This window comes from Lycorma delicatula, chromosome 2, assembly GCF_047948215.1.
Source record: "Lycorma delicatula isolate Av1 chromosome 2, ASM4794821v1, whole genome shotgun sequence".
NCBI classification, from domain to species: Eukaryota; Metazoa; Arthropoda; class Insecta; order Hemiptera; family Fulgoridae; genus Lycorma; species Lycorma delicatula.
In genome coordinates, this window is record NC_134456.1 from 99024511 (window position 1) to 99051537 (window position 27027).

The window sequence follows — 27027 nt, forward strand, 5'->3', positions numbered from 1 at the left end:
AATATTGAGAGAAAAAGATTAAAATGGTAGGTTATCTACAAAGAATGGATGAAAACAGACAGTCAAATAAGGTGTTTTGGTGGGTCCCTGCAGAGTGGAGAAGAAGACAACTTGATAGGAAATGGATGGATGGTGTCATGGAGGCCATAGAAGAACGGGACTGCAAGATCATGATTGGCAAGACAAAGAGAAATGGTGTTTGGGATGTGAGACATGGTGCTGAAGCTATATACTACTCACAATAAAAAAATAAATAAAAAAATATGTTCTTCCATTAGTAGTATTTTGAGCAATTATTTAAAGTAATTACTGTAAAATTTAAGTGTAATTCTCCAGTTTCCAAATCCAGTAAATAATAATTAGTTGAATTTCTTGGAGGCAAAGTAGTCTCTTTAAACATTTTAATTGAATGGTATAGACTTCATTAAGGCATCTAAATACCCAAAATGGAGAAGCAAATAGCAGACTACTTTTTATCATTAATTTGAATAAATATATTTTTTAGGACAAGATTTACATTTACCTCTTTAAAGAATATTAGTTAAAATATTGAAGTTTAATACTGTAAACTTCAATATTAGTTTTACCTACTGATGATTTCACATTTTCTTTTAAACAAATCTGATTTGGAGAAAGTTATCCTTAGTAGGAGAAATGTGATACAATTTCAGAAGGCTCATCTGTATACAGAAAAAGTCTAAATGTGTTACCTTGCTTTTCCAGATGAAATTAATTATATTACTTATAATTTCATTTTTTTTTTTAATGACGATTGACAATTTCCATTTTTAAACAATAAAAAATGAAAATATTATTTAATTTTCAGGACATAATGAATTTTTTTTTAATTTTAATAACAGAAGTAAAAAATAACTATTTCAAAAGTCAACAAAACAAAAATTCAAAATTTAAGAATTTGGTGTTAAAGAGGCTTAAAATATTAATTTTATTAATATAACAATTTTTTTAAAAAAATATCTAAAAAATTTCCTAGATAAACAATCAAAGAAAAAGCAAACATTTAACTTTCTTACAAAATTTTATAGACATTCCACATTCATTAGGGTTAAGTTTGAATTCTCCCAAAAAAATATGGTATTACCTAAAGTTGCAGACCAAGCTACTTACTATAGCAGATAGCTTTATAGTTATAATTTTACAATTTATTAGGATTAGAATCAATTCAGAATCAAGCTAGAATAGACAGACACTTGTTTTTATAGTAACTAGTTAGAAAATGAGTATCACAGTAGCTCCAATGAGATATCATCAGCACACTATCATCACTTGATTTCAAGTTGTGACACTATTAAACTGATTGCAGACGAAGCCACCAGCCAAAACAGAATAGTGTTGCGATAAGTATACTGGATCATTGATTTTCCACTAATGCACCAAAAAATCTAAATGAAATAGACTTGATATTTCCTGTTGTTGGATACTCTTTCATTCTTTCAGACAGGGTGTTGATTGCAATGATTAGGTAACTAATAGAATGGATAACACCACTGTTCCAAAAAATACATACACATTTTTCAGTATATCAGTAAGGAAAGATACAAAACTGGAAGTCTATTACCACTGAAAATATAAAATCACAGAAAAGTGGCATTTTAAATTTCAATCTACCAAGCAAATTTTATTTAAGAAAACTAAATCTGGCCATATTAAAAGGTGAAGTACATTATCAATCACAATATAGGTAATTTTTAAGGAATATGCAAAAAAAAAGCTAAGATTTCATAATTAACAAACTAATGGAAACAGAACATGGACAATTTATTGTAAATCCAAGAACATTGAATGATTCAAACCACCTCCTAAAAAACATTTTGGTGATGCTTGGCAAGAAAGTTCTTTCTTATCAAACCTACCACTGTAATGTAAAATTACAGTGGTAATGTAAAATGTTATATTTGATGAAATGAAGGAACAACCCTTGGATGTATAAGAAAATTACAAAAATTTACAAATCAAATAAATAAAAAATAAAAAATGATCTTACAAAAAAGTATTGCCAATTTTTTTTTTAAATTTTAAATCAATAAAAGTAATAATAACAAAATCAGACTCTTTGAAGGGTCATTACTTTTCCAAAACTAGTCTCATTAAAAAAAAAGAAGCCAAATAACTTTTATATCTACTTACAAGTGTTTCTGAAATTCACTGTAATCTATTCACAGGACATTCAAAATGTCCAGACAAGGCCTACAGTGAAGGCAAAAGTTGAGTTATAAAATCACCAATGTAAATGTCTACCGAGGCATTTTTATCGGTAGTATCCCAATGAGGCCTGGCTTATTACTGTGAGATGTAAAAAGTTAGAGGGCGAAAGACGACTCCCGTTAAATACCATCAAAGCTATAAACAGCATGGGGGGGGGGGGTGTTGAAAACTGGAAGCGTCACAAGGCTTCCCCCCTACAGGGTTGGGATGTAATTTGTTCACAATGATGCACAAGATACACCAATAAGAATTATATAAGATAAGATAAATTTATTGAAAAGGTTTTTGTGAAGTTTCAACAAAATAGCTGCACAAACAAGGCAAGGAACGCACTGCACCCCTCATATTCCTGTTCAATTATTAATCTATTCACATCATTAATATTCATTCATAGCATGCAATGGCAAGCAATTCTCTTTAGAAATAACAGAAATAAGGGACTTAAACACAAGTGCTTAATATAAGATTCAAACTTTGGTAATATTGCTCTGCAATTATTTTTTATGGTTGGTGTGTGCTCTCAAATTACAACTTAAAAATCTTCTTCACTATAAACATCTTCCCATTATAAGAATGATTTCAATATGTATATATTTACAAGCCTGACTACACAACTACTTCTGGGTGACATCAAAAACCAAATGAATGAAAGTATGTAAGCTAATATGCATAAATTAAAATATATTTAATATATTAAAAATTCACATTTTAACAATTTAAAACCATATATACAAAATAAAAATCATTTTAGTCATTAACCAGACGAAGATGACTCAGCATAATTACTACACTTTATTAATTTATCAAAACAAATTCCAATAAAAAATAATTTAGACATCAAATAAAATTATTTTAAAAGTTATATAATAAATATATAATACTGTCAGAGAAAAATAAATAAATAATAAATTAAACAAATTTGTATAAATAAAACTTTTATTTATAGATGCTTACTACGTACACTTCCCACAAGTCTACCATTTCCTTTATATTTTCCTTTTCTGTTATTATAATTGTAAATCCTTATAGATTCATATAAAATATCACTTTCACGTACAAATAAATTAATTTTTTCAGGAAACATTTTATCTGCTGCTCATAAAAATTGAATAAATAAAACATGATAAAAGGAACTTAAAAATATTCAATACCTAATAAGTTATTCCAGTTCAAACAAAGTGTAGTTATTGTCTCAATTTAAACTTAAAACTAATAATACTTGGTATGTGATGTCACTTAGGACTTATTTTTTCATACATGAATTGCTGGCCCTTATCAAGCAACTGCCCATCTTTATCAACAATCATTCTTTTCTTAAGGAAATTGAACTGTTCCACTGCAAATTCATAAAGTTCGGTTTCCATCTGCCAAACTTGTGAATTTTGTATTTTTCTTATAGTTGATTCTTTTGGTTCGAGTTTTTGATTTGTTTTTCTTAAATGAGCTTTTTTACCTGAAAATTTACAATTTTTTATTTTTTCAAATAAAAATTTTAAATGCAAACAAAATTGTCAAAAAAACAAAAATATGTTTCAAAAATAATAATATTTATCCAAGATTTCTGTAGAATCTAGTCATTATATGATTTGTTACATACATATTATGCTACCTTTTTTTTTTTTAGAAAATTCAAATAATTCATTAACATATTGACCACTTTGTTAATAAAATTTAATATTAAATTAAATCTAAATCACCAAAACACAGTAAATAGATAAGTTAAACTTACCGTGTTAATTCCAAAATGGTAACTTTAACTTATCTATTTGATGTGTTTTGGTGGTTTAAATTTCATTTAATATTAAATATAAATATATTTGAATGTGTGTAAATAGAAATTGTTGCTGTAGGGAAAGACTCAATGTATATTTGATAGCAGGATAAACATACATGTGCCTTTTTTAAAATTAATTCACCACATAAGCTCAAAGCTTGGGCATGAAAGTATTTTACAGAAATTCTGTTGTGTAAAAAAACTGTTAAGCGTCTTCGGATTCAAACCCAGAACCTACCACTTAACCGTGGAAGTTACTACAAATTGTGAATCTAATTTACAATGTACACATGTTTACAAATGATATGGATGATTTTTTAAATGGAAACAACTAATTAAAGACCTAGACAGAGCAAAGGAAGTTTATAGTAAGGATGAAATCAAAGCCGATAATTTAGATCACAGAACTTTCATGTAATGTTGATGGATTTCAATAACACAGGTACGTAATTCTAAAATACGTTGTCAACAAGAACAGAACATTTGCTCATGGATAATTGGACAACTGTTAAAAAAGCATAACAAAAATTCTGTGAAAACTCAAATCATAACGGATAGTTCTATTAAAAAAAATATGATCCTATTTCACACTAGAAGAGGCATTCGGACCATCTCAGTAGAAAAACACACTTTTTTGAAATCATTGATATTAATCCTAAGTACTGATTTTTGTCAGTATTGAAACTGTCAAGTAGGTACTAAAATTAGGGGTTGAATTACTATGAAGGCCTACTTCAAGTCAACACACAAAAAATAGCAATTTTAATACAGAATTTATTTACTGTTCTTTGATACTGTCTTTCTCAAAGTAGTCCCGCAAAGACGCTACACATTTAAGCAAGCATTTCATCCAATCCTCAAAAAATTTGTGGAAAGAATATTATGGTATAGCCTTAAATTCACTTAGCATTTTTTTTTTATTTCATCTATAGTGGCAAATCGTTGTCTTTTAATTAGTGGAAATAAGAAAACGTTACAGGGTGCCAAGTCTGGATAGGTGGATTGTGCAGCATCAGTATACTGTTAATTATGGTTAAATAATCATGAATAAATAGTTAAGTTTGAGCTTGAGCTTTCTTGTGGTGTAAAATCTAAAAATTGTTTGCCCACATTTATGGTTGTTTTCTTTGGATTGCCTAACATAAATGGTGTAAAACTGCTAAGTAACATTGTTTGTTGACTATGATCTTGCAATAAGAATCCATAATGGATAATGCCACAGAAGGAGAAAGCAAGTGAGGAAGAAGTTAATAGATGAGGTTAAGATTAGAATCTGCAAGAGGATGAAGGAAAAAGATTGGGGCAGAAATGGATGAATGGATGGAGGCAACAGAGGTGTAAAAGACTTTTTGTCAGGCTGAACATCAGTGTTAAAGAACACGATCCAAAAAAAAGAAGAAAAACAGTAGGGAGAACCTTAACATTTGATCAAACTTGGCATGCTTATCTTGGTCTTGGATCTTCAGGAAGCATCCATTGCGATGGTTAGACCTTTATTCCAAATGTAATTATACGCCACATTTCATCACCTACGATAAAATGTGGGTATATGGGTGCAGGGGATCTCTGAAATGAAATATGGGAAGACATGTTTGATTATCTATGAGTTGTCAGTGATATCACAACAGTTTAAGAACAAATTTTGCTGCTACTCATTTCATACCCAAAATGTCAGTCAAAATTGTTTCACATGAATCAAAACAGATTCCCATATTTTGCAGAAGATGTGGGAATCTTGCTGAAATCTCATTTCCAGTAATGATTTGAAGGTTAGTGTACACATTGGCCATTATTTTGTCAATATTTTCAATGGTGGTTGTAGGTTGGCGGTTCAACTTTTACGTCGTTCTCAACATCTTCGTGATCTTCTTGAAATCGTTTGTACCACACATGACCCTTGGTAGTCAATATGTTAGGACATATGATATATTACGGACCAATAATATGTTATTAGAACCTATAAAATGATGTGTTAGGTCCTTCAACCTTTTTGTCATCCTCAACATCATTGTGATCTTCTTGAAATTGTTTGTACCATACATAATCTTTGACAGTCAAAATAACATCCTCACCAATGCCTTTTCTAACATCTTCACCAGTTCACTGCATTTTATTCTAATTTTAATGCAAATCATTCATTCAGTCATTTTCAAACAAAATAATTTGTAATAAACTGGTAATAAAATACATCCTCCTTATTGCTCAACTGTCAAATCTGAACTATGCATCTAATATGGCTAAAATTATTGATATACATTATAGACAGTGCTACCATTGCATGAGAAAATGACAAACTCAGTCAAAATCACATATAGAATTAAAAAATTTGTGTTACTTTTTTATCGCATCTTATATAACAATTTTAATTTTATACTTCACAAGTGTCTATGTATGCGTCATAAAGTGATCCAAATTTCCTAAGTTACTACAGTTGATGCTATTTATTAGAATGACTATTGTATACAACAAAAGTGAGTCAATAAAGCAGCTGATTCAATTAAGCATTGAAGTTCATTCTCCTGTATGCTTACAAACATAATGTAATTTTACATAAAAAGGTCATAAAACATAATGTACTCATATAATGACTAAATATTAGGTACAGAATTAATTTAGATAACATGATACATTTTTTTGTCTTCAGTCATTTGATTTGGTTTGATGCAGTTTTCCAAGATTCCCTATCTACTGACAGTCATTTCATTTCAGTATACCCCCTAGATCCCTAACAATTTGTCACCCTAACAATATAATAATAATAATACCACTAACAATTTGCTTTATATATTCCAAACGCTATCTGCCTGCATGATTTTTCTCATCTACCTGTCCCTGCAATATCAAAGCGACTATTCCAGGATGTTGCCTGTAAGTCTGTCTCTTCTTCTAGCTATATTTTTCCAAATGCTCCTTTCTTCATCAATTTGCCGCAATACCTCTTCATTTGCCCCACTTTATCCATATACCTGATTTTTAAAATTCTCCTACAACACCACATTTCAAACGCTTCTAATCTTTTCTTCTCAGGTACTCCGATTGTCCAAGTTTCACTCCCATACAAAGCTATGCTCCAAACATATACTTTCAAAAAGCTTTCATGATGTTTAAATTAATTTTTGATGTAAGTAAATTATATGTCTGACTGAAAGCTCATTTCGTCTTTGCTATTCAGCATTTTATATAGCTCCTGCTTCGTCCATCTTTAGTAATTCTACTTCCTAAATAACAAAATTCTTCTATCCCCAGAAGTCTATTCTTTTTTAATCCTATTTTTATATTCAGTGATCCATCTACTTTATTTCTACTAAATATCATACTTTCATTTTGTTCCTGTTTATTTTTATGGCTAGAATTACTATATCATCAGCAAATTGTAGCATCTTTATCTTTTCACCTTGCACTGTTACTCTGGATCTAAATTGTTCTTTAACATCATTAACAGCTAGTTCTATGTAAAGATTAAAAAGGAATGGGGATAGGGAACATCCTGGTCAGACTCCCTTTATTATTACTGATTTTTTCTTATGGTCTTCCATTATTACTGTTGCAGTTTGGTTCCTGTAAATGTTAGCAATTGCTCTTCTATTTCTATACTTGAACACTAAACTTTTTAAAATGCTGAACATTTTATTCCAGTCAATGTTATCAAATGCCTTTTCTAAGTCTATAAATGCCATGTTCATTGGGTTTTTTTCTTTAATCTTCCTTCTGCTATTAATCTGAGCATTAAAACTGCTTCCCTTGTTCCTATACTTTTCGTGAAACGAAATTGGTCTTCTCCTAATGACGGATACCAAGATGTCACGTGTGGGTATCCATTGTTTAATATATCTGTTTCATCATGATACATTAAAACAATCCAATTTAATATTGAAAGAACAAAAAGAAAAACGTATCTTTACTGTCATGTGTTTTTGTTAAATATTGTTTGTTAACAAATCTGTAACTTATGTATAGACTATACAAATTTCAGTTATTCTGTAATTCCATGTAACTGGTAATTTTTTTTTTAAATAGATTTTTTTTTACAGTTTTCGAAGGCATTACTTTCCAGTTTATAAAAATCAGAGAACTGTTCCAGTACTTCTCCATGTAATTCCAAATTTTTCCATAGAACTGATAGCGCATCGGCTATTTCTTTTAATGATGGTGCTTATGGCTAAACTTCCTCAGTTTCTGCAATCTTGTCCCCCTTCCAGCCCATCAATCATAATTTATGACACAAATTTATCATCAGTAACAGGAGCACAAACAGGAATGTCCTTGTCAGTACAGGTTCACTGATTAATTTCGTCATCCGCATCTTCGATTGAACTTATTAGCACAACATCATCAGGTTCAATAAAACCGGCTTCTTTGAAGCAGTTTTGAAGGTTTTAGTTTTTAATTGGCAAGCTTTGCATAATAATATATGAGTAGCAAAAAGAAAGAAGTGTTATCTTTTTCTTCTTATCACTTGCAGTCTTCTCATGTCTGATTTCATATATCACTTGAATTATCATCCTTCTCATATTTTTCTATATAAAACTTTCAGGATTTCTACAATTCTCTGATCTAAGAGCTGTATTGAAACCGTTGTATTAGATGATAAAAAAAATAACTCTATGCTTTTAAGTTATAACTCGCTGACGTATGAGCTGTGCAACCGTCTAAAATTAAAACTATTTTACATTTTTGACTGATTCATTTTTCATTCCATTTAATCAAAAAGTGAGAAAACAAATCAGCTTGATTTGCCTATAACTAAGAATTTTTTTTAACACTTCCATTCGTCTTGCAAGTGAGGAGACTGTTCACAGTTTTTCTATTTTTTACTACCTGAGCTGTCAATTGAAGTTGTAATGAAAAATCACAAAGTGCTCTGAAATACAACCCTAGTTCATTGCAATTTTACATTCCTATCATCAGGTTTAATTTTTTCAAATTTCAGGAATGCAGTTCTTACTCGTCATCTACAGTAGGTTGATCAGGATCCAATTTTTCACCAAATGATTTCTTGTAAACAGTATTGTTTCTCTCTTTCTACCAAGAGAGCCAACCATCTGTTGATTAAAATCATGATCAACAAATTTTTCTGCAAATTATTTTGCTTTTACCATTAACATTCCATCACTGACAGGCGCATTTAATGTTGTTGCTTCAGAGAACCACTTTAATAAAGCATGTTCAACATTTTCATTCTAACCATCACTTTCCTCTTTATGCTCACATTCACATTTAGGACGATTGCAGCTTTCAAATCTTTGCAGCTTTTAATGAGAAAGTGAAGTCTGAGAAAGTCCCAGTGTCGTAACAGCTTCTTGCCGACTGCATTTAGGAAGTTTGTCAAATTTTTTTAAAACTTCTAATTTTTCACGTAAATTTAAAGCCTTATGTTTATGTGACATGGCTCAAAATTCACAAAAATCTCAGTACAGTACACAAAAAATAGACAACAGACAAAATTACAGATGATCACAATGAAACAATATAGTAATGTAACACTAAACATTAACAACAGTTTAAGCACACACAAAATAAACTACATGATTTAAATAAAAATATAAATTGAATCATATACACAGTGTAACAAGATGAAATGCAGTGAAAGATGAATGGCTTGAAATGTACTGCACTGAAACTACACATATTTATCTGCCATCTTTTACCAACAGAAATCTGGCACCACACTGTTTATGTTTCACCAGCTAGTGGCAAGAACATAGTATAATATGGTCCATTTCCTTAGAGTAATCAATTTAAACATTAAATTCAGATACTGCAGTAAAATGAAAACTTAAACAACATAATGCAGTGCAATAAACATAAATAGTTCATTTTGTATTATAATAAACATAAAATATTAAAATTTTGATTCAATAAATCGATTCTTGATTCTATTACACGAAGAAATTTATAAAAAATTCCTGTATTTTGGTTTGGGTTTTAGAAAAATGATTCAATAATCTGGCTGATTCAATTATCCAGTGATTCTAATAACTGGCATCTACTGTATAAATAATTAATAAACCATTAATTTTTTTTTTTTACTTACTTTTCAAGGAAAAATATGGTATTACTTTCGATAGCATGAAAATACAATTCATTTATGATGTAATATATATATAATATATATATATATATATATATATATATATATATATTATATATATATTAAGGAAATTATTATATATACAGGCCTATGTATAAAATATAAAATTTATGGCCTGAAAATCTCCCAACTATTAGATCAATTTCACTGAAATTTAGATATGCTGTGGTAGTGAATCTGGAGCTGTGCATCTGAAAATTTGAATATTGGTTTAGTCATATTTCAGTTACACTCAATTTAATGTCAACAACAGACAACATAACCTCAATTTGAGATAATGGTGATGTATTGGTGTACCTTTTATACGCGCTTATGCAGCAAGTCAATAGTGAGTTAGTTTAAACTTGATGCTTGTGTGTAGGATCTACTCATTATTTTTTATTATTATCATCAAATTACAGTTATGATAATTTTATTTTCTTATAAACAGAAAATATACTTTAAAATTAAATAAAAAAATAAATTATACCTCTTAGTTTTCTTGTTTAATTTATCTTTTATCTATGTATGGGACAAAAAATTAAACAAAATAATAAAACACGAAATATTATGCAGAATAAAATAATATATAGTTGGTCTTCTTGCACAGATCTGTGGAAGAATGTTTTTAAATTAAGGATAAATCAAAAATTTTTAAAAGCTGTTATTGATATCATATCAGTGGTAAATTAATGAATTTCATTAATTATTATTTTTATTTATTTCATTTTAGTATCAAAAGTCAACATCAACTATTGTTAATACATTCTTAAAATTCAGTTCTCTATAAGCTTTACAATTATATATAAATAATTAAAGTACGACATCATTCAATTCAAAATGTCTTAATTATATTGGGTGACAAGACTAATTTAAAAATACGTACATAAAAAGAGGTTGAATTCCCTGGAAAATGGATTTAAAAAAATATAACTAAATTATTTAATACATTCGTTTTATGAACAATTGATGGGAAAATATTTACGGAAGAAAATGAAGAATAAGTAAATAACACTGAAAAAATAGTTTAAAGACCAGAACAACCATGTAAGAAATACAAGGGGAAGTAGGAACAGTAATTGCCAAAGTAAGAATAAAAAGGAATGTTAATTGGCTTTAAAATTAAGATGGTTTATTCATCTATAAAGAACAGTAAAAAAATTAGTACCAAAACCAATATTTCAAATTGGGATAAAAGGAAAAGGAAAAGTAACTAATCAAGGAAGAGGTGTTTGGATGAAGTAAAGAATAATGTAAAAAAGAGTGTAGAAAACTTGACTTATGAAGGAATGTCTTGCCAAATTAAAAGTCCAAAAACAATGAGGAAACTGGATAGCATTTAAATATAATGAAATGATGACAATTAAATATGACAAATAAAATTATGAAAAGCTGTTTCAGAAGGATAAACTTTTAAAAATGACTCGCAATATTTTATACTAGGATTATCATAACTGTTTTGAGTGTTATTTTCTGCCTTTCCTACAGGAAAAAGGAAAAAAAATTAAATATTCTAGAAAATATGGAAATATTCGAGCTAAAATTAAAACGACAGGACGTAATTAATGAACAAATAAACACTTAATCCGATGTAATGTTTAAAAACCTAAAACCGTTAAAAATAATCACAAGGAATAGTTTCAAAAAATTATAGGACCGTTAGAGCAGGAGGGACAAAGCAGAAGAGGCTATGACAGTAATATTGGAGAGTGGGAGGAGCTTAACGTCAATATTTAGTTGATGATCTCAACTCGGGAAGAGTCAGTGCTAAAATTAGTTTTGAGAATGTAAATGCATCAACTACAAATGTTAGTGATAATGCTAGGAAAGGCAGAAATTAATACTCAAATCAATCTTAAAAACAGATTCTTGTTTTGGTAACATGAAAATTTAACAATTAATTTTTTTCCTACGTTAAAGGAGAGCAATTATTTTTTTTTATCTAAGTTTTACATTTAAATTTTATAAAATATTTCAAAAATATTTTATCTTTTTTAATATTGTAATATGTAAGTAAAAAAAAACAATGAAAAAATCTGATTCTGCATTCTTACTATGTATTAAAAAGGTATGTATGACAATTTATGTACTTCAGAAATACCCGACCCAATATATGGGAAACTTTCTGATGATAACAATCATATAACTTTTATATATAAATGACCTAAACAGCAGTAAAAGCTAAACCAAAATCCATCCAGTTACTTTTAAATATTATAGTAAGACAAACAGAAAATGCTTAATTTAAATAGTAATGAATATCTCACTAACTGTGCTTAAAATGTTCAACTGCTCCACGAAAAAACCCAGGTAATGCTGCTTCAAGAATAGCAATGAAGTCTGTTAACTGTTCCATAACTCCAACAACAAGGTATTCTGATAGCAGATTCTTTTTTGCTTCCTCTAGTGCCCAAGCACTTCCAGGTGTCCTGGAAAAAAATGAAACAATCATAATTAAATAAATAAACCTCACTAAAAAAAGAACATAATTAAAGATCACAATATTAATTTATTGATTATGTTGTTAATGAAAAATGTTCATAACAAATAACTTCAATATATTTTGTTTTATAATAATACTTGTGAAATGTGCAGTTATGATCGTAAAATAAAATCACAAAATTCACATCTAAATATTTAGTAAGCAGTTAAGGATTTCAATTAATCTTGATATAGTAAGAATTTTTAAGTAGTTGTTAAATTTGAATATTTTTGCATTCTAATTATTTGTTTTTAATTAAAATTTATTAAACATGTAATACAAATAAGGTACTTTTACATCAGATTTTATAATTTACCAAACTATTTTTTTTAAGTGCACTCTGTGATCTTAAATCATTAATGTATTAGTATAACTGATTTCAATTGCGTTAATACATTGATGAAATTGAAATAAATTTCATTTACAAAACTGAAATTATTTCAATTAAATAATTGAAATGATTTTTTTCCCAACCTAATATCCAAGTGAATTTGAATTTAATTCACATTACCTAAAATAAGTGATATGATTCTCAAAATCTGAATGTGAAGGTAGCCATGAATAAAACGCACATAAATATATTTATTTAGTGTGGAAAACATTATCAGCATCTATCTGAACTCAATTACAAAATACATACCTTTAAAATAGAAAAAAACTGGAAGGAAGTTTTATTGGTAACAGCTACAGGTAGCTAGCTAACAATTTAAAAAACCTCTTGTCACTGGGCACCTTGGTTAAGAAGTAAAATAATTAAATAACACAATCATCAAATACAGCTGTTCGATGATCTTGCGCAACCCAAATTAAATCAACTTTGGTATAACTTACAATTGGATAAATGCCAATGTTACCAGGGCATTTTGGCAGTAGGATTTTAATTTATGACACTATCCCAGAACTGACAGAATTGGATCTGTACATTATCTAATTTATTTTAACCCTTCAAGCAGGTATTTAAATTTTTAAAGCTCTACCCTACTGCCGGTAATTTAAATGCCCAACCAGAAGCTGTATTACAGTACTAAAATAAAAAAAATTATAGCTTCAAAACTATTACACCAATTTAAACCAAATTTTCAGCAGAAGAATCATCCACTTTTTCCCATCTCCAATCTATGTCTTTTCTTGTACGCTTCACTTGTATATCAATATTATCATCACTATCGCCACTATTCTATTCAGAATCTTCTTTATTTTCATTACGATTTTCTGGCACAAAATCTTCATCACTTTTGTTACTATCAAATTCACTACCACTAACAAATATTTTAATTTTACTGTCACACGTCTCATCTAAACATTCAATAATTTGTTCCTATGTAAGATTACTTGACATGCTTGGCTATTTTCATTTCCTCAAAGCTGACGCAACTGACTGAAAGAAGAGCATTCAACTTCGTAGAACAAAATCGTATTTCATCACCGATATGCAATCCTACGCAGTTATAAAAACACGGAGGGGAAGAACGAAGCCTCGTGATAACACAGAGCCAGTTGTTCAAATAAACATTACGAGATGGCAGTGTTATGAAGTTTTGAAGCAAGCACTGCCCGCTGCGAGACTGTCATGTCCACCTGCCGATATCTACAACTTAACATGTTCATGACATTCACGTGCTCCCTGGCTGAAAGGTTAGCATACAGCTTATTGTGAAACAATAAAATAATTACAGGAAAGCTTTACTGTACTAATAATTAAAAAAAAAACAATATGTAAAAATTAGAAAAAGAAATTTCCAATTTCCAATTTTTTACTTTTAGAATAAGCAAATTAAAAACACCTACTCAATTCGACATATATTACTAAAAGTTGAAATTTAAACAGAAATTGAAAACATTTTTTAATACTTTGCTGCATGAAGTCAATTTTTTAGAAAGTAAAATTTTCATTTTATATTTATTTAAAAACATGAATAAGTAATAAAAACTAATGGTGATATATATATATATTATATATAATATATAAAAACAGCATTTGTTAGATTTATAAATGCAAAAAATTTAAATTTTGATAAAAACAGAAAATAAATGGAAAAGATTGATGTAAAGAAACTGCTGCTGAATATGAACTAAGACTCTGTGGCAGGCAGGCATAGATCTATGTATTACTTTTACTTACCGTAATTTTTTAATTAGATTTTCTTGAATTTTCAAATCAAAATGCAATGAACATTAGAATTATGCCTGGCCATAACCTGATTTTAACTGGTTTTAAAGCAATGAAGATGAAAAAATGAAAAATATGTCATCTATGTAGAAAATGTAATTTTTTACTTTAACAGTTTTTCATTTAAGTAAAACTATCTGAAAAAACTTAAAACCCAAACTACCAACATAAGCACTTCTTCCACAGAAAGTAAAATAATCAACGAGATCAAAACATTTCTTAAAAAGCAATGTATAATTATAAAATATAAATTAAAAAAGGATATTAAAGTCAAATTAAAACTTCTTCCTTTACTGAAGTCTGTTAAAAAATGGCAGTCATTCAGACATTATCTTAGTAATTTTTAATGTCTATTTTCCTATAACCTTACCCTTTACTACCCTACATGATATATAAATCTAAGCGTGATGTAATTTCAATTCTAGATAGTGAGATTATACTAAAACAATTAATAAAGGCATTAACAAATATTAAACTTAATTACCAGCAGTCAGATGCATGTCCACAGAGGAATGGTATTTGCAGCCACATATGATTTGGATTACAATCAGGCAGGTTTTGTTCAACACACTCATCAAAAGTCTAATAAAAATAAAAATAATCATACAAGTTAAATGAAATATATATTTCTTAAAGAAAATCAAGGCAATTTCATATATCTTATATGGATTTTTTACTATATCGTAAGAGAAAAATGTATGAACTGAAAAAAAATTAAGCCACACAAAAGAGTACATGTTTTGTTTTAAACTATATGATCCTATTTTTGCTGAAAAGTGACCGAAATAGTATTAAGATCTGAAGAGAAATAGTTTCAGTGTATGTATCTACTAAAAAAATAAATAAAATAAAAATGCTAACTAAATGCTCTCACAATTGTATAAGAAAGATATCAAAAGTATGTACTTTTTACATAACTGGGGATGAACCAGATTACAAAAACCTAGAAATATACAGCAAAAAACACAAAGAAAAGAATTCAATAAAATTTTGAACCTGAAGTACTATAACTATTATGAGAGCTATTCCAAAACTGACCGATTAACAGTTAAATATAAACCATTTTCCATAGCAAAAGGATGTATAACTGTAGCTATCAATAAGCTATAATCTTGTTATAAATTCTGCCATATGTGCAGTTCAGTGCTAATAAACCTGCGGTCAATAAAAGAGCAAACTATCATTAAAGGTAAGTGGCACAATTAGTTTTTTGAAGGTAAAACAACACAGTGTCACTTACATCCATGGACTTAGTGTTTACGGTAATAATGATATTACAATAATTTTGTGAACGAGTGGATGCATCCTGTTTCATATAACACATCTAAAATAAATTCAAGCAGGAACTTTCAAAGTGAAAAATTATGATTACAAGTCTGGGACTGAAAGGGAATTTTCCCGAAAGAATCTACAGAAACCAGGACCATTAATTTCAGACGTTTATAGTAAAATGCTGAAGCTTCAGAGATTAACCCAAAACAAATGGATATTCAAAAAGGAACTGCATGACAATGCCTGGTCCCAATCTGCAGATTTCAAAACGTTAAAAAAGCTTTACTTGAGGATTTTAAGAAATACATTTTTAATTATTCCTTACAGCCTAAAATTGGTGCTGAGTGACAACCACCTGTTTAGCAAGACGAAGAAGAAATTATGTCTGTCTGGCTAGTCAGAGCTTCAAAACCAACAAGATCTCATGGAGAGGATAACAACTGGTCAGGTATAGTCATGGTGAAATCATTGAATGAAAATCTACTAAAGCTAGTATCATGGTATGATAAATGTCTGACTGGGTTGCTGACTGTAATAATACTAATATTTAAATACCTGCGCCTTAATCAACTTGCTATAACATCACCTTTTATTAACTGTGGGTTGTAGAGAAACTTGATCGATTCCCCTAAATGTCAATTCTAATCAACAATTCAAACATAACTTTCATATAAAAAGTGTGTTTGGATAATCAACTTGTCATCAACAGAAATTAATATTACAATTTTTTTTTTGTCAGCCTGCAAAGCTGAATTATTCCCTATTAACAAAATTATGAGTTTCAGCACAAAAAATAATTATATAAATTTACAGTTCATTTATATATAAAATACAGAAATTGTAACTACAATAAAATTCACTTGCTTTATAGTTAGTTTTAATTTTATACACGCCTTCAATGGTTTGTAAGCTACTGAATCTCTCACTCAAAATTCAATTCAAAATTGTATTAAAAACTGGTTTTGGTCATAAGGATACAGGGAATTTTATAATAAAACGTTTTCCAAGTAGATATTAGAAGAGAGATTTATTTGCTTTGTTTGCTAAAGCAAGTGATGATGGTCTTTACAATCAACTACAGATCTAAAAATTTACTGATGTTATGAAGTAAAAATTATTGTGACTGTTGAGAAACAGAAGCGTTAGGAGAGTTGTAATTTTACTTTTAAAAGAGAGTTTCATTAGAGATCCATACTCTACATAAGCAGAGCGTTCACATTATACCTTTGCTACAGGTCCTTTCTACAGAGATGTCAAGCAACTGTAGCTTCATTGGTTACAATTGGTAGCCATAGCTGACATTCATTGGTTTTGTCAAATATTATGGGAAGGAGGTATATTCTTTAACTGTGATTATGTTGATGTTAAACTTTTTATTAAATAATCTTCTTAATGTCGCTTTAAATAAAAAAAAAACTAATCCTACTCGCTTCCAGTTTTGTCAAATATGGTTTAGTGAATTTGTCTTTGCGATCAACATGTTAACCATACCAAAAAAAAATGAACAATTTCATGCTGAACAATTTATTGGTGTTGAATAATCCAAATTTCCTACATGAAATAGCTGTTGTATGGATTATGCCTATGTAATCAAATGTAACACTGCTGCCACACATCTGTTGTTCATGAAAGATAATTTCAACTTTTTCCAAATGAAAATAAGTAAGGAAAATTAATCTGTAATTTTTAATTTTCAGAGCATGCTGTAAACATTTTAAATTAAATGACTGAATATTAAGAGCTATTTTAATGTAAATTATCATAGTTAACTGGAATAAGCTTGTTTTACCTACAAGTACAGATATTTCTTTTCACTTTATACCTTTTATGTACCTTTTATTCTACCTAAATTAAATTTAGGTAGAAATTAAATTAATTAATTTAAGGTAAATTTTTACCTTTTATTCTGAGCTAAATTTTTTCACTTTTATTTGTCACAATTGTTTGATATTTGTACAATTCTTGCTAATTTTGTGTTTTTTTAATAATCGGTTAAATTTAATTAAATTATAATTATTATCAATATCTGAATATTGTTTTTTTGAATGAATTTTAAACTTTTCCATCATGATTATGAAAAATATGAAACTATTTAAATAAAGTGAAATAATCCCTTCTTCTGGTACCATCATGTCTGAATTGAAAAAACCAAATGACAACATAGTTGATGAAAGTAAAAAGCGATTGATGTGGAGTTTATGGTAAAGTATTGATGGAAAGTTGACAGTTAAAAAGCTTAATTTTCAACATGTTAGTGTCATAACAAAATTAAATTCAATAATGACACCAGTAAACATCAATTCAAACAGGAGCAGGTAACTTAATAAAACGTTATGGGTTCAAAAAGTAAAGTAAAACTATTTTATGTTAATTTTTCCCTGCGTTTATTGAGAGAGTAGTATTCGATAAGGTTTCTACAAACAAGGACCTGAAATCAGACAATTTTTTCATAATGCTATTGTGCTTTATTAGTTATTACTTTTTCCAGACTAACTAAAGTTATATTAAAAATCTGTATGAAAAAGTTCTATTTAGAAATAATGTAACACGCATAAAAGTTGTTTACATTTTTGTATTTTTAATGGCAAGTTTACCTCTTACGATAAATCACTATTTAAAAGACAAAAAAGAAGCACTGTATTCAGGAATTTTAGCAGCGTTTGAGGTAATGATAAATACAAGACTGTCTAGCTTTATTATAAATAAGCCTCAAAACTTCTTAAATAGATCTAAGTTTTTTCAAAATCAGTATAATTTTTATAATTAAAAAATTATCTCTATCTCTATTTCTCAATTACTATTTCTCTAATCTGAATCAATCTTTAAGATGACTTACAATGTAATCTTTCTGTAATGCTTTTTTAATCATTTAAACACCAGTTATTGTATAGTAACATAAACTCTGTGAATTCTTTTGTTTACTATTGTACATGCAAACTTTATAAGATTACACTTTGTATATTTCACCACATTAAAAAATCTCTTAGCAGAGCAGTATCATACACAGGAAACTGTTTTATTTTCAGCAATTGACCACTTTAAAAAAAAAAAAATTAAAAACCTATTTGAAAAATCACTCATTTAAAAAAAAATTTTCCTACAAAGTAGTTTCACTTAAAAAAACTTACCATTTTATCACCATGTTTTCTTCTAACTAAATGAGGACGATAATTATCACCATATCTTAAAAAGTAATAATATGATACAAGACGGTCAAGAGGCTTTCTAAGTAAATTTATATAAATAGGCCTTTGACTAACACCAAACCTGTAAACATAAATGATTTTTTTAATAATTACATATATATGATAAAAGTTTCACAATGAAACCTGTTTTTATAAACTAACGTGCATTTATTTAAAAAGAGATTGTATTTACATTTATACTAGTATAAATACTTTTAACATACACAATAAAACAAAACTTCAGCTACAAGAAAACAATGGACTGAGTAGTGGTTTGATATCTCAAATGACAAAGCAATGGACTGATAAACTGATGGTTAGATTTAATAACTAGTTTAGACTTGAAATGTTTTATATTGCTCAGGACAAATTACCAATACACAAGCAAAATATATTACCATAAACAAAACACAACACACAAACATAATACGATAACCCCTGTACACCATATTCATAAACCAGTTTCCAAAGATCACCCAAGTTGAATGGAGTTTCACGGCATGATGTTGGCATTTACTGATTCATGAGCAGCTATTTTAGTAAGGTTATAATTTTTTTCATAATTCATTGACATTTAAAGTTAAATAACTTTGACACTTTGAAAGACAGACACCTTGACCTACCCGCTTATCCTGCTGATTTGTGTTTAAAATAATATAATTTATCATTTTTATAATTTCTAATGTGTTCTAAAAATCTACTTTTAAAAGACCTATTTGTTTCACACACACACACACACACACACACACACATATATATATATATATATATGGTGATAATCATTACACTTTATTTTATAAATTCCACATGAATTATATATAAGTCAGTATGATTGTTATTTTTTTTGGCCCAGGGAAGTAGGGAGTAAGTAAAAAAGGTGTCATTTCATTTACTTTGTAATTCTGTACCTGGGTTGTTCAAGTTAGTTTTTTATTATAAAAATACAATATATTTGTACAGAGGAATATGGGTCTTATAAGTATTGACTTTAGAAAAATCACACTTTAATAAAAATATAATATATTTTATTATATGATTGCATGTCTTGTATTCCGGTATAAATTTACTTTTATCATAAATATTAGTTATATTTTCAACAACATTATCAGTATATAAATATTTTAAATGTATGTCGTCAATTTTTTATGTATCATTTGTAGGTATAAGAGTTGTAGTATTATTAATTTTTTGATTTTTGTACATATTATCAATTAAAGAAAAATTATAACCATTAAGTTTAGTAATTTGTTTTATAATATCTATTTCTTTGTTTAATTTACTTATATTTTTTTTTATATTGTGTATAATTAATTGCTCTATTAACCATGTGTGCATATGTACTAATTTTGCCTTTTAAAACTATAATTTTAGAACACATTAGAAATGATAAAAATGGTAATTGGGTGTTGCTGACCACCTTATTAATAACAAACATACTGTATCTGATATTCAAACAAATTTGTAAATAGTGGAAATAAAGAAATTTAATTTACATTATAATAGTAAAGGTTTAGACATGTTGAAGAGATTTTATATATATAAATACAAAATTATTTACAACTTGATCAACTGTGAGACAGATTATGAAGATTACATTCTTATAAAAGCGGCAACAGATGGCAGTAAGTTTTTAGATAAAAATAGATATAATCATAATGTATTGTTACCACATATATGCCTAATTTAATATCGGCGGCCGAACACGGTATAGCAACTGGTGCACAGTATACGGACACGCTGATACAAACATCACTACCACCACGCAGTTTTCCCACCATAGCGGCGTTGCAGCAGCCCCACTACTCTCAGGCTCCAATTAAAAGAGCGTGCATCACGAGAGTGAAGACATCGACCACCACCTGGAGAAGACCAAGAAGAAGAAGAATATGGAAGAAGACAGAAGTTCCCTGGTCGGCTCAACGTGGGACCTCCCGGTGGATGCCAACTAACCCGCCAGAGTAGCAGACATGGCCGGCCCGCCGAGGGAGCCGCTGGACACAGAAGCTACTTTCCAGCTCCAGCTAGCTGGGCTGCAAAGTCCGCTGGCCAGTTCCGCCCTGGCCAGCGGACTCGGCAGCAGTAACCGCCCCAGCGTGGAATCGCTTGGTGAGAACCGCATCGGCCGCGCAAACGCGGTTCTCCCCGAGCGAAGGACGAACGACGCCGACCGACACTGCGGAGCTCTAGGGGCTACCACCGCCATGCTGTAGTAGGGACCCAACTGCCGCTGAGAGAAAGCCTGGCCGGACGAGCCACAAGCATATATGTGGTAATGGACGAGCCGCAACTTCCCAACTTCACCGGAGACCAGCTTCCGGACCCAACAGCTCTTCTCAGAGTTAACAAAAAACGGCCCTTTTCAGGGTCACCATAAGGTTAGTAATGGCCATGTGCCACCGAAGCCATTCAGCGACAGTATATAAATAATTTCAAATCCACTCAGTATTGTAACATTGGCTGGCTAGGTTACATAGCATAAATTTTCTATTTATTTTATTTAGATTTAATTTTAATTTTTAATAATTATGATGTAATATTTTTATTTAATTTAATTGACTTCATATGTTTTTGTATATATGATGGTAATTTTAATTGAATTATGTTGTGCAGTGCGGTGTGTGTGTGTTGGCTTCAGTTTTACCAATTGATCTGCTAATTAGAGCGCATAAGCTTTGTTACCATGGTATGGGGAAGAATGAGGCTGAAGCTAATGAAATGGAGACATGCAAGATAGATGGAAGACAGGTAATGATGCAGCCTGGACAGAGACTAATTATAGACTTAGACATGTGGACAAAAAGGAAACATGGAACAATAAACTTTTATACATGAGGGTGGGAACAACATAGCCGGGCTTGGTTACTCCCTCTCAGGGATTAGTGGCAGGCAAAATAACGATCAAAAGATCCGACCAGGGGAGCTGAACTGCTGTGCTGGATTTACTGCCGGTGGGTGGGGAGGCTCCCTTAGAGTAAAACTTCCCTGGGTTGAGCTTTGCTTAATTGTATGTCCGGCCCAGGGAAGTAGGGAGTAAGTAAAAAAGGTGTCATTTCATTTACTTTGTAATTCTGTACCTGGGTTGTTCAAGTTAGTTTTTTATTATAAAAATACAATATATTTGTACAGAGGAATATGGGTCTTATAAGTATTGACTTTAGAAAAATCACACACACACAAGAATTTATCTTTAATATTTTTAGTTTTTGAACTAATAATTATTCTTCAGCATTCAAAAAACATAACTGTGTGTGTGTGTGTGTGTGTGTGTGTGTGTGTGTGTGTGTGTGTGTGTGTGTGTGTGTGTGTGTGTGTGTATGTGTGTGTGTGTGTGTGTGTGTGTGTGTGTGTGTGTGTGTGTGTGTGTGTGTGTGTGTGTGTGTTTTCACACCTGCATATAATAAAGTAGATAAATCATTTTCTTTAATTTAACTTGATAAATACAAAATACAAGGGTAGTATATATGTTATTTTATTTTCTTTGGATAAACAGATTAAAAATGCAATTAGAACTTAAACATTTTTTCATTTTATTTTTTTGGAATATTTGGTTACATTTTGGCTGTATTGATACATTAGTAAATATATATAAATATTAATTCTCCTATTTCACTTTTTTTATTTTATTTTCATCATAAATTTAAGAAATTATTACCATTTTATGATGGATTATGTTGTCCATATAGTATTCTTGTTTTTAGACATGATTAAATGTCTTTTATTTTAAAAGTAAAGTAACTTTATTCAAAATGAATGAGAAGTCATAGTGAACAAATGAGAGAAGATATGTAATAAGTAGTACAGTTTTGAACAGGTGAGGACCTTATCTTCGATAGGTAATCATGAATGATGATGATAATATTGGCACTTACAGATTGCATGAATTAAACATACTGGGAAAAATAATGCTACTTTCATTCTTGGAAAAAAGGTCTACACACTAACCTTTCAAAATTTATGAAACCAACGTGTCCGTGATATAATCCTGGTTTTTTAGCTTCCCAGCGAGTAACATTCCAAACAAATCGTGCCTATACAACAAAGTTATTAATGTTAGAAAATTGCAATTTAGTTAAAATAATTTTTAACATTCATTAAAACAAATTAATTACATTAATCAATGAAACTCCTTGACTGACAGCTTAATAAGTGTGTCAGTTATGGAAGTTATGAAGAGAAGAAAAATCTATTTCCCCCTATGTTCGTCAGATAGTTGGATGCTGGAAGAAATTGTCCCTGTATTCAACAATTTTCTACTTCCTCTTTTTCATTACCTATCTCAATCCACTTTACTTTTTCCTGATATTCTCCTTTAATTACCCTCACTATCTTTTTTCTTGAGTGTCCTATTGTATTGTTTTCAGTGGTTCCCAACGAAAGATTTATTCAATCCTCAATTAATTTTCATACTTTTAATGCAGCCATTTACCTCATCTAATTCCATTATCCATTTTAAGTTACTTTCTATTGATACTACTTCCTAATATTTCTTCTTCAATATTTCAGCTGACTGCTATAGTACTTACATTTTTATTTATTCTATTTTTATTACTTTAGTGTTTAGGATTTCTACTTTTTGTTAAATATTCTACATCTTCTTTTACTGTCTTGTTTACGTTTATTCCACAACTTTTGAATATACTGTCAACTATACATTTGTTTAAACTCTTTGATTTATATTATTATCTATACTGACTTTCTTTAGTTCAGTTATAATTCATTTTACAAAACGAAACAAATACAATAATGTAAAAATCATCAGTTTTTTAGATAGTTTTAGTCGTGAATAATTTGTTTCTTATACATATATTTCCTCATGTATATCTGGGCTTAGGGAAAAGTTGAATTTTTCAGAATTTTTATCTCTTCCGTCCTATTAAAGGGGTAAATAAATTATATGCTTCAGGGTTAATAAAGGAATTTCAGTTAATTTTTAATTATAAAAAATTACCAATAATTAAAATATTCTTTAGAAGTGCAATTGGCCCATTTTATATTTATGAAATACTTAAAAATGAACTGGTTACTTGAATGTATAACAATGTTTTTATCATAATTTCAAAAAAATAAGAAATAAATACAAAAAATCAAAAGATGAAAAAAATAATAAACTTACTAAATAAATAACGTATAAAACCTGCTAGATAAAATTTTAATTTCCTTAAGGATTCATTAAACATTTATGCACTTATTACAATTTAATTTTTACTTTACGTTAGAAATGTAAAGAAAGTAAGAGGTCCTCTTTTCACGTTTCTAGTTGTGATAAATAAATGAGTGCAGACTTTGAAAAATAAAGGAGTAAAAATAAATTATTTGTTTAGAGTTTGAAATAATGAATAATATTTTATACAGTTCTTGTATTTTACTTACATAATTTATTCAAATTTATTTACGTTCCTATTTAACCTTATCGGTTTGATTACAAAACTTTATAACAGAATTCCCATGTAACCCATGAAATTCAATTACAAACAGAATTTCCAAGTTTAAATACAGACCAATAGCAGAATATTATGTATTTGAACAAGTAATCATTTCCAAAGAGAAGACACGGTTTCCTTTTTTTTGCCTTGATGACTGAAAAAGTATTAACAGGGTGAAAGGCTTATAGGCCTTGTAAACTTTTTACTGGGTAAAGAAACTTCTCATCAAAATATACACACGACAAATTAACAATAAACATTAAAAAATAAACATAACATTAAATAACTATAAAAAACATAAAATCAAATTATTTTTTTCTAGACTAATTGGATTTCTTTTCACAATAGCAATTATGTTTGATGATGAGAGATAAAGTTTAATATACAAAAAATGTTAAATTCAACTGGACTTGAATTCAAATCTGAGTGATAGATCTGCATGATATTATTATTCACTTTTTTATTTTTTTTATTATTATATCACTTTTCCAATCCGTTATATATACATATATATAAACACATACATACATATCTATGTATATACATACATACACAATGTTCAACTTAAAATGCCTTATATTTGCAACAATACTTAACTCCACCGATGGTGCCAGCAGTGGTACCTTACTCTTGGTGCCAGCAGTGGTAAGGTTTTTAACCTTACTCTTATCACTTGTTGTGCTTGTCATACTATGATAAATGTTAATTGTCCATGACAATTGCATATGATTTTTCATACAGTATAAATCTTATGTGTTGCAATATCATTATCAACACAACATACGAATGGGCAAATTTGAAAAGTGGAAAAAAAGTAAAACAACTTTTACACAATCCAATATTTTCCCAATGTGCTGGGTAGTAATTAAAGAGGTGAAGAATTTTTTTACTCTTGCTTCAAAAGACTGCACCCAATTGGCCCATAAAACAGACTTTTACTAGTCATTCATTCATGGCTATGCAGTATAATCACAAGGAAATATATGAACTTTTTTAAACCATTCTGATGACTTTGCCTTCCAGTGATCAGTAATTTAATATTTTTTCGATTTGTCTGCAATTGTACATGCTCTTATGAAAGTTGCTCCTTAATATTCATTCTATTACAATTACAGGCATTTTATAATAAAATGAGCGTATATTAATGAGGTTTAAAAATGCGTTAACCAAAGAATAATTCAGCATATCTGCTACACAATAAAGAGACTTCAAAAAAAAAAAAAAAATGTATGAAACACTAAATAATATAAAAGATGAATGTATTAAGCAAATTTTATTGTATATACAATCAACCCCCAATTACAGGATATCCCAAACTACAGAAGAGACAGTTTTACAATCCCCTCTCACTTGATATAGAGTTTCTTAACAAAATATTCTAAATAGAATATTTACTGTAGAACGGAGAAGAAAACAATTTTGTAAAAATAAATTGTGTGCTTAATCTTTATGCATAATAAATACGCTGTATTCAATCAAACTGACTATGTTTCTTTTCATGTTTTAAGTTTCTTATCTTTTTTTTCTAAGCAAAGTTATTTTCTATTCCTGCCTACAAAAGATCCAGAATGGTACGGCATACTGAAAAAATCATTATGTACATCATAGTTGATATTTCTGTATTTAAGCATCTGTGTGAACAAAACTGTTTTTAAACAAATGTTTAAAATCCTGCATCCTGCAATTAAAATTAAAATGTTTTTATTGATCATAGAGCTTTTTGAACAAAACATGATTTTTTATGTGGAGTTGGTAAATAATATCAATGTTTTTGTATGCTGTACATAAACTTGAGAGAATCAAATCAAATTAAAGTTGAAGGACTAAATTGAAAAGATAGAAACAAACTAATTTATTAACAATGACAAAAATCAGTATATGAATGTGGAGATGCTTTAGATTTTATAATAGACATTTCACAACAAAACAATGAAAATATTATCACGGAATTTGTAGACAAGGATATGGAACAGAGATCCACCAAACAAAAACTATATAGAAAAAAAGAATTACAGTCTTTTTTCAGTTAAAATACTTTATAAAATGATGCTTCATGTAACAAATATTGTTAATTTTTTAATAGGGTTCTGCTTTAATTTATTAAATGGTTTATTTCAATTTTATGGTAATGTAATTTTGTTCTAACATCTGTAATTTGTATGTTATTAAAATGAATTAATTGGCTGATGAATGACAAAACACAATATATGAGTATGTGATATTTGTAGACACAATATTTTACTATTCTATAAACATGAGTGGAACTGATATTCGTATGGAGTAGTTACAAGTGAAGAATTTTGCTGTACTGTACAATACTTAACCTTATACACAAACTGCAGACCTACCAAGCTGTCTGTCAGCTAATCCATTTTACACCTTTATATACAGAATATAATAATGATAAATGTAATGATAAAGAAGA

The 27027-nt window shown here is 29.1% G+C and overlaps 1 protein-coding gene across 1 annotated transcript in view; it reads right to left on the reverse strand.

The window, feature by feature from the left end:
• Positions 1-2989: 2989 nt before the first annotated feature.
• Positions 2990-27027, reverse strand: part of Hs2st (Heparan sulfate 2-O-sulfotransferase) — a 41198-nt gene continuing 17160 nt past the window's right edge. The window contains exons 3-7 of the mRNA XM_075355892.1: positions 23122-23207; positions 19123-19261; positions 15207-15304; positions 12342-12499; positions 2990-3679 (exon numbers count right to left, since the gene is read on the reverse strand). Of these exons, the coding sequence (XP_075212007.1) occupies positions 3459-3679; positions 12342-12499; positions 15207-15304; positions 19123-19261; positions 23122-23207 (702 nt within the window). The 3' untranslated portion in view covers positions 2990-3458. The remainder of the gene's footprint in view (positions 3680-12341; positions 12500-15206; positions 15305-19122; positions 19262-23121; positions 23208-27027) is intronic.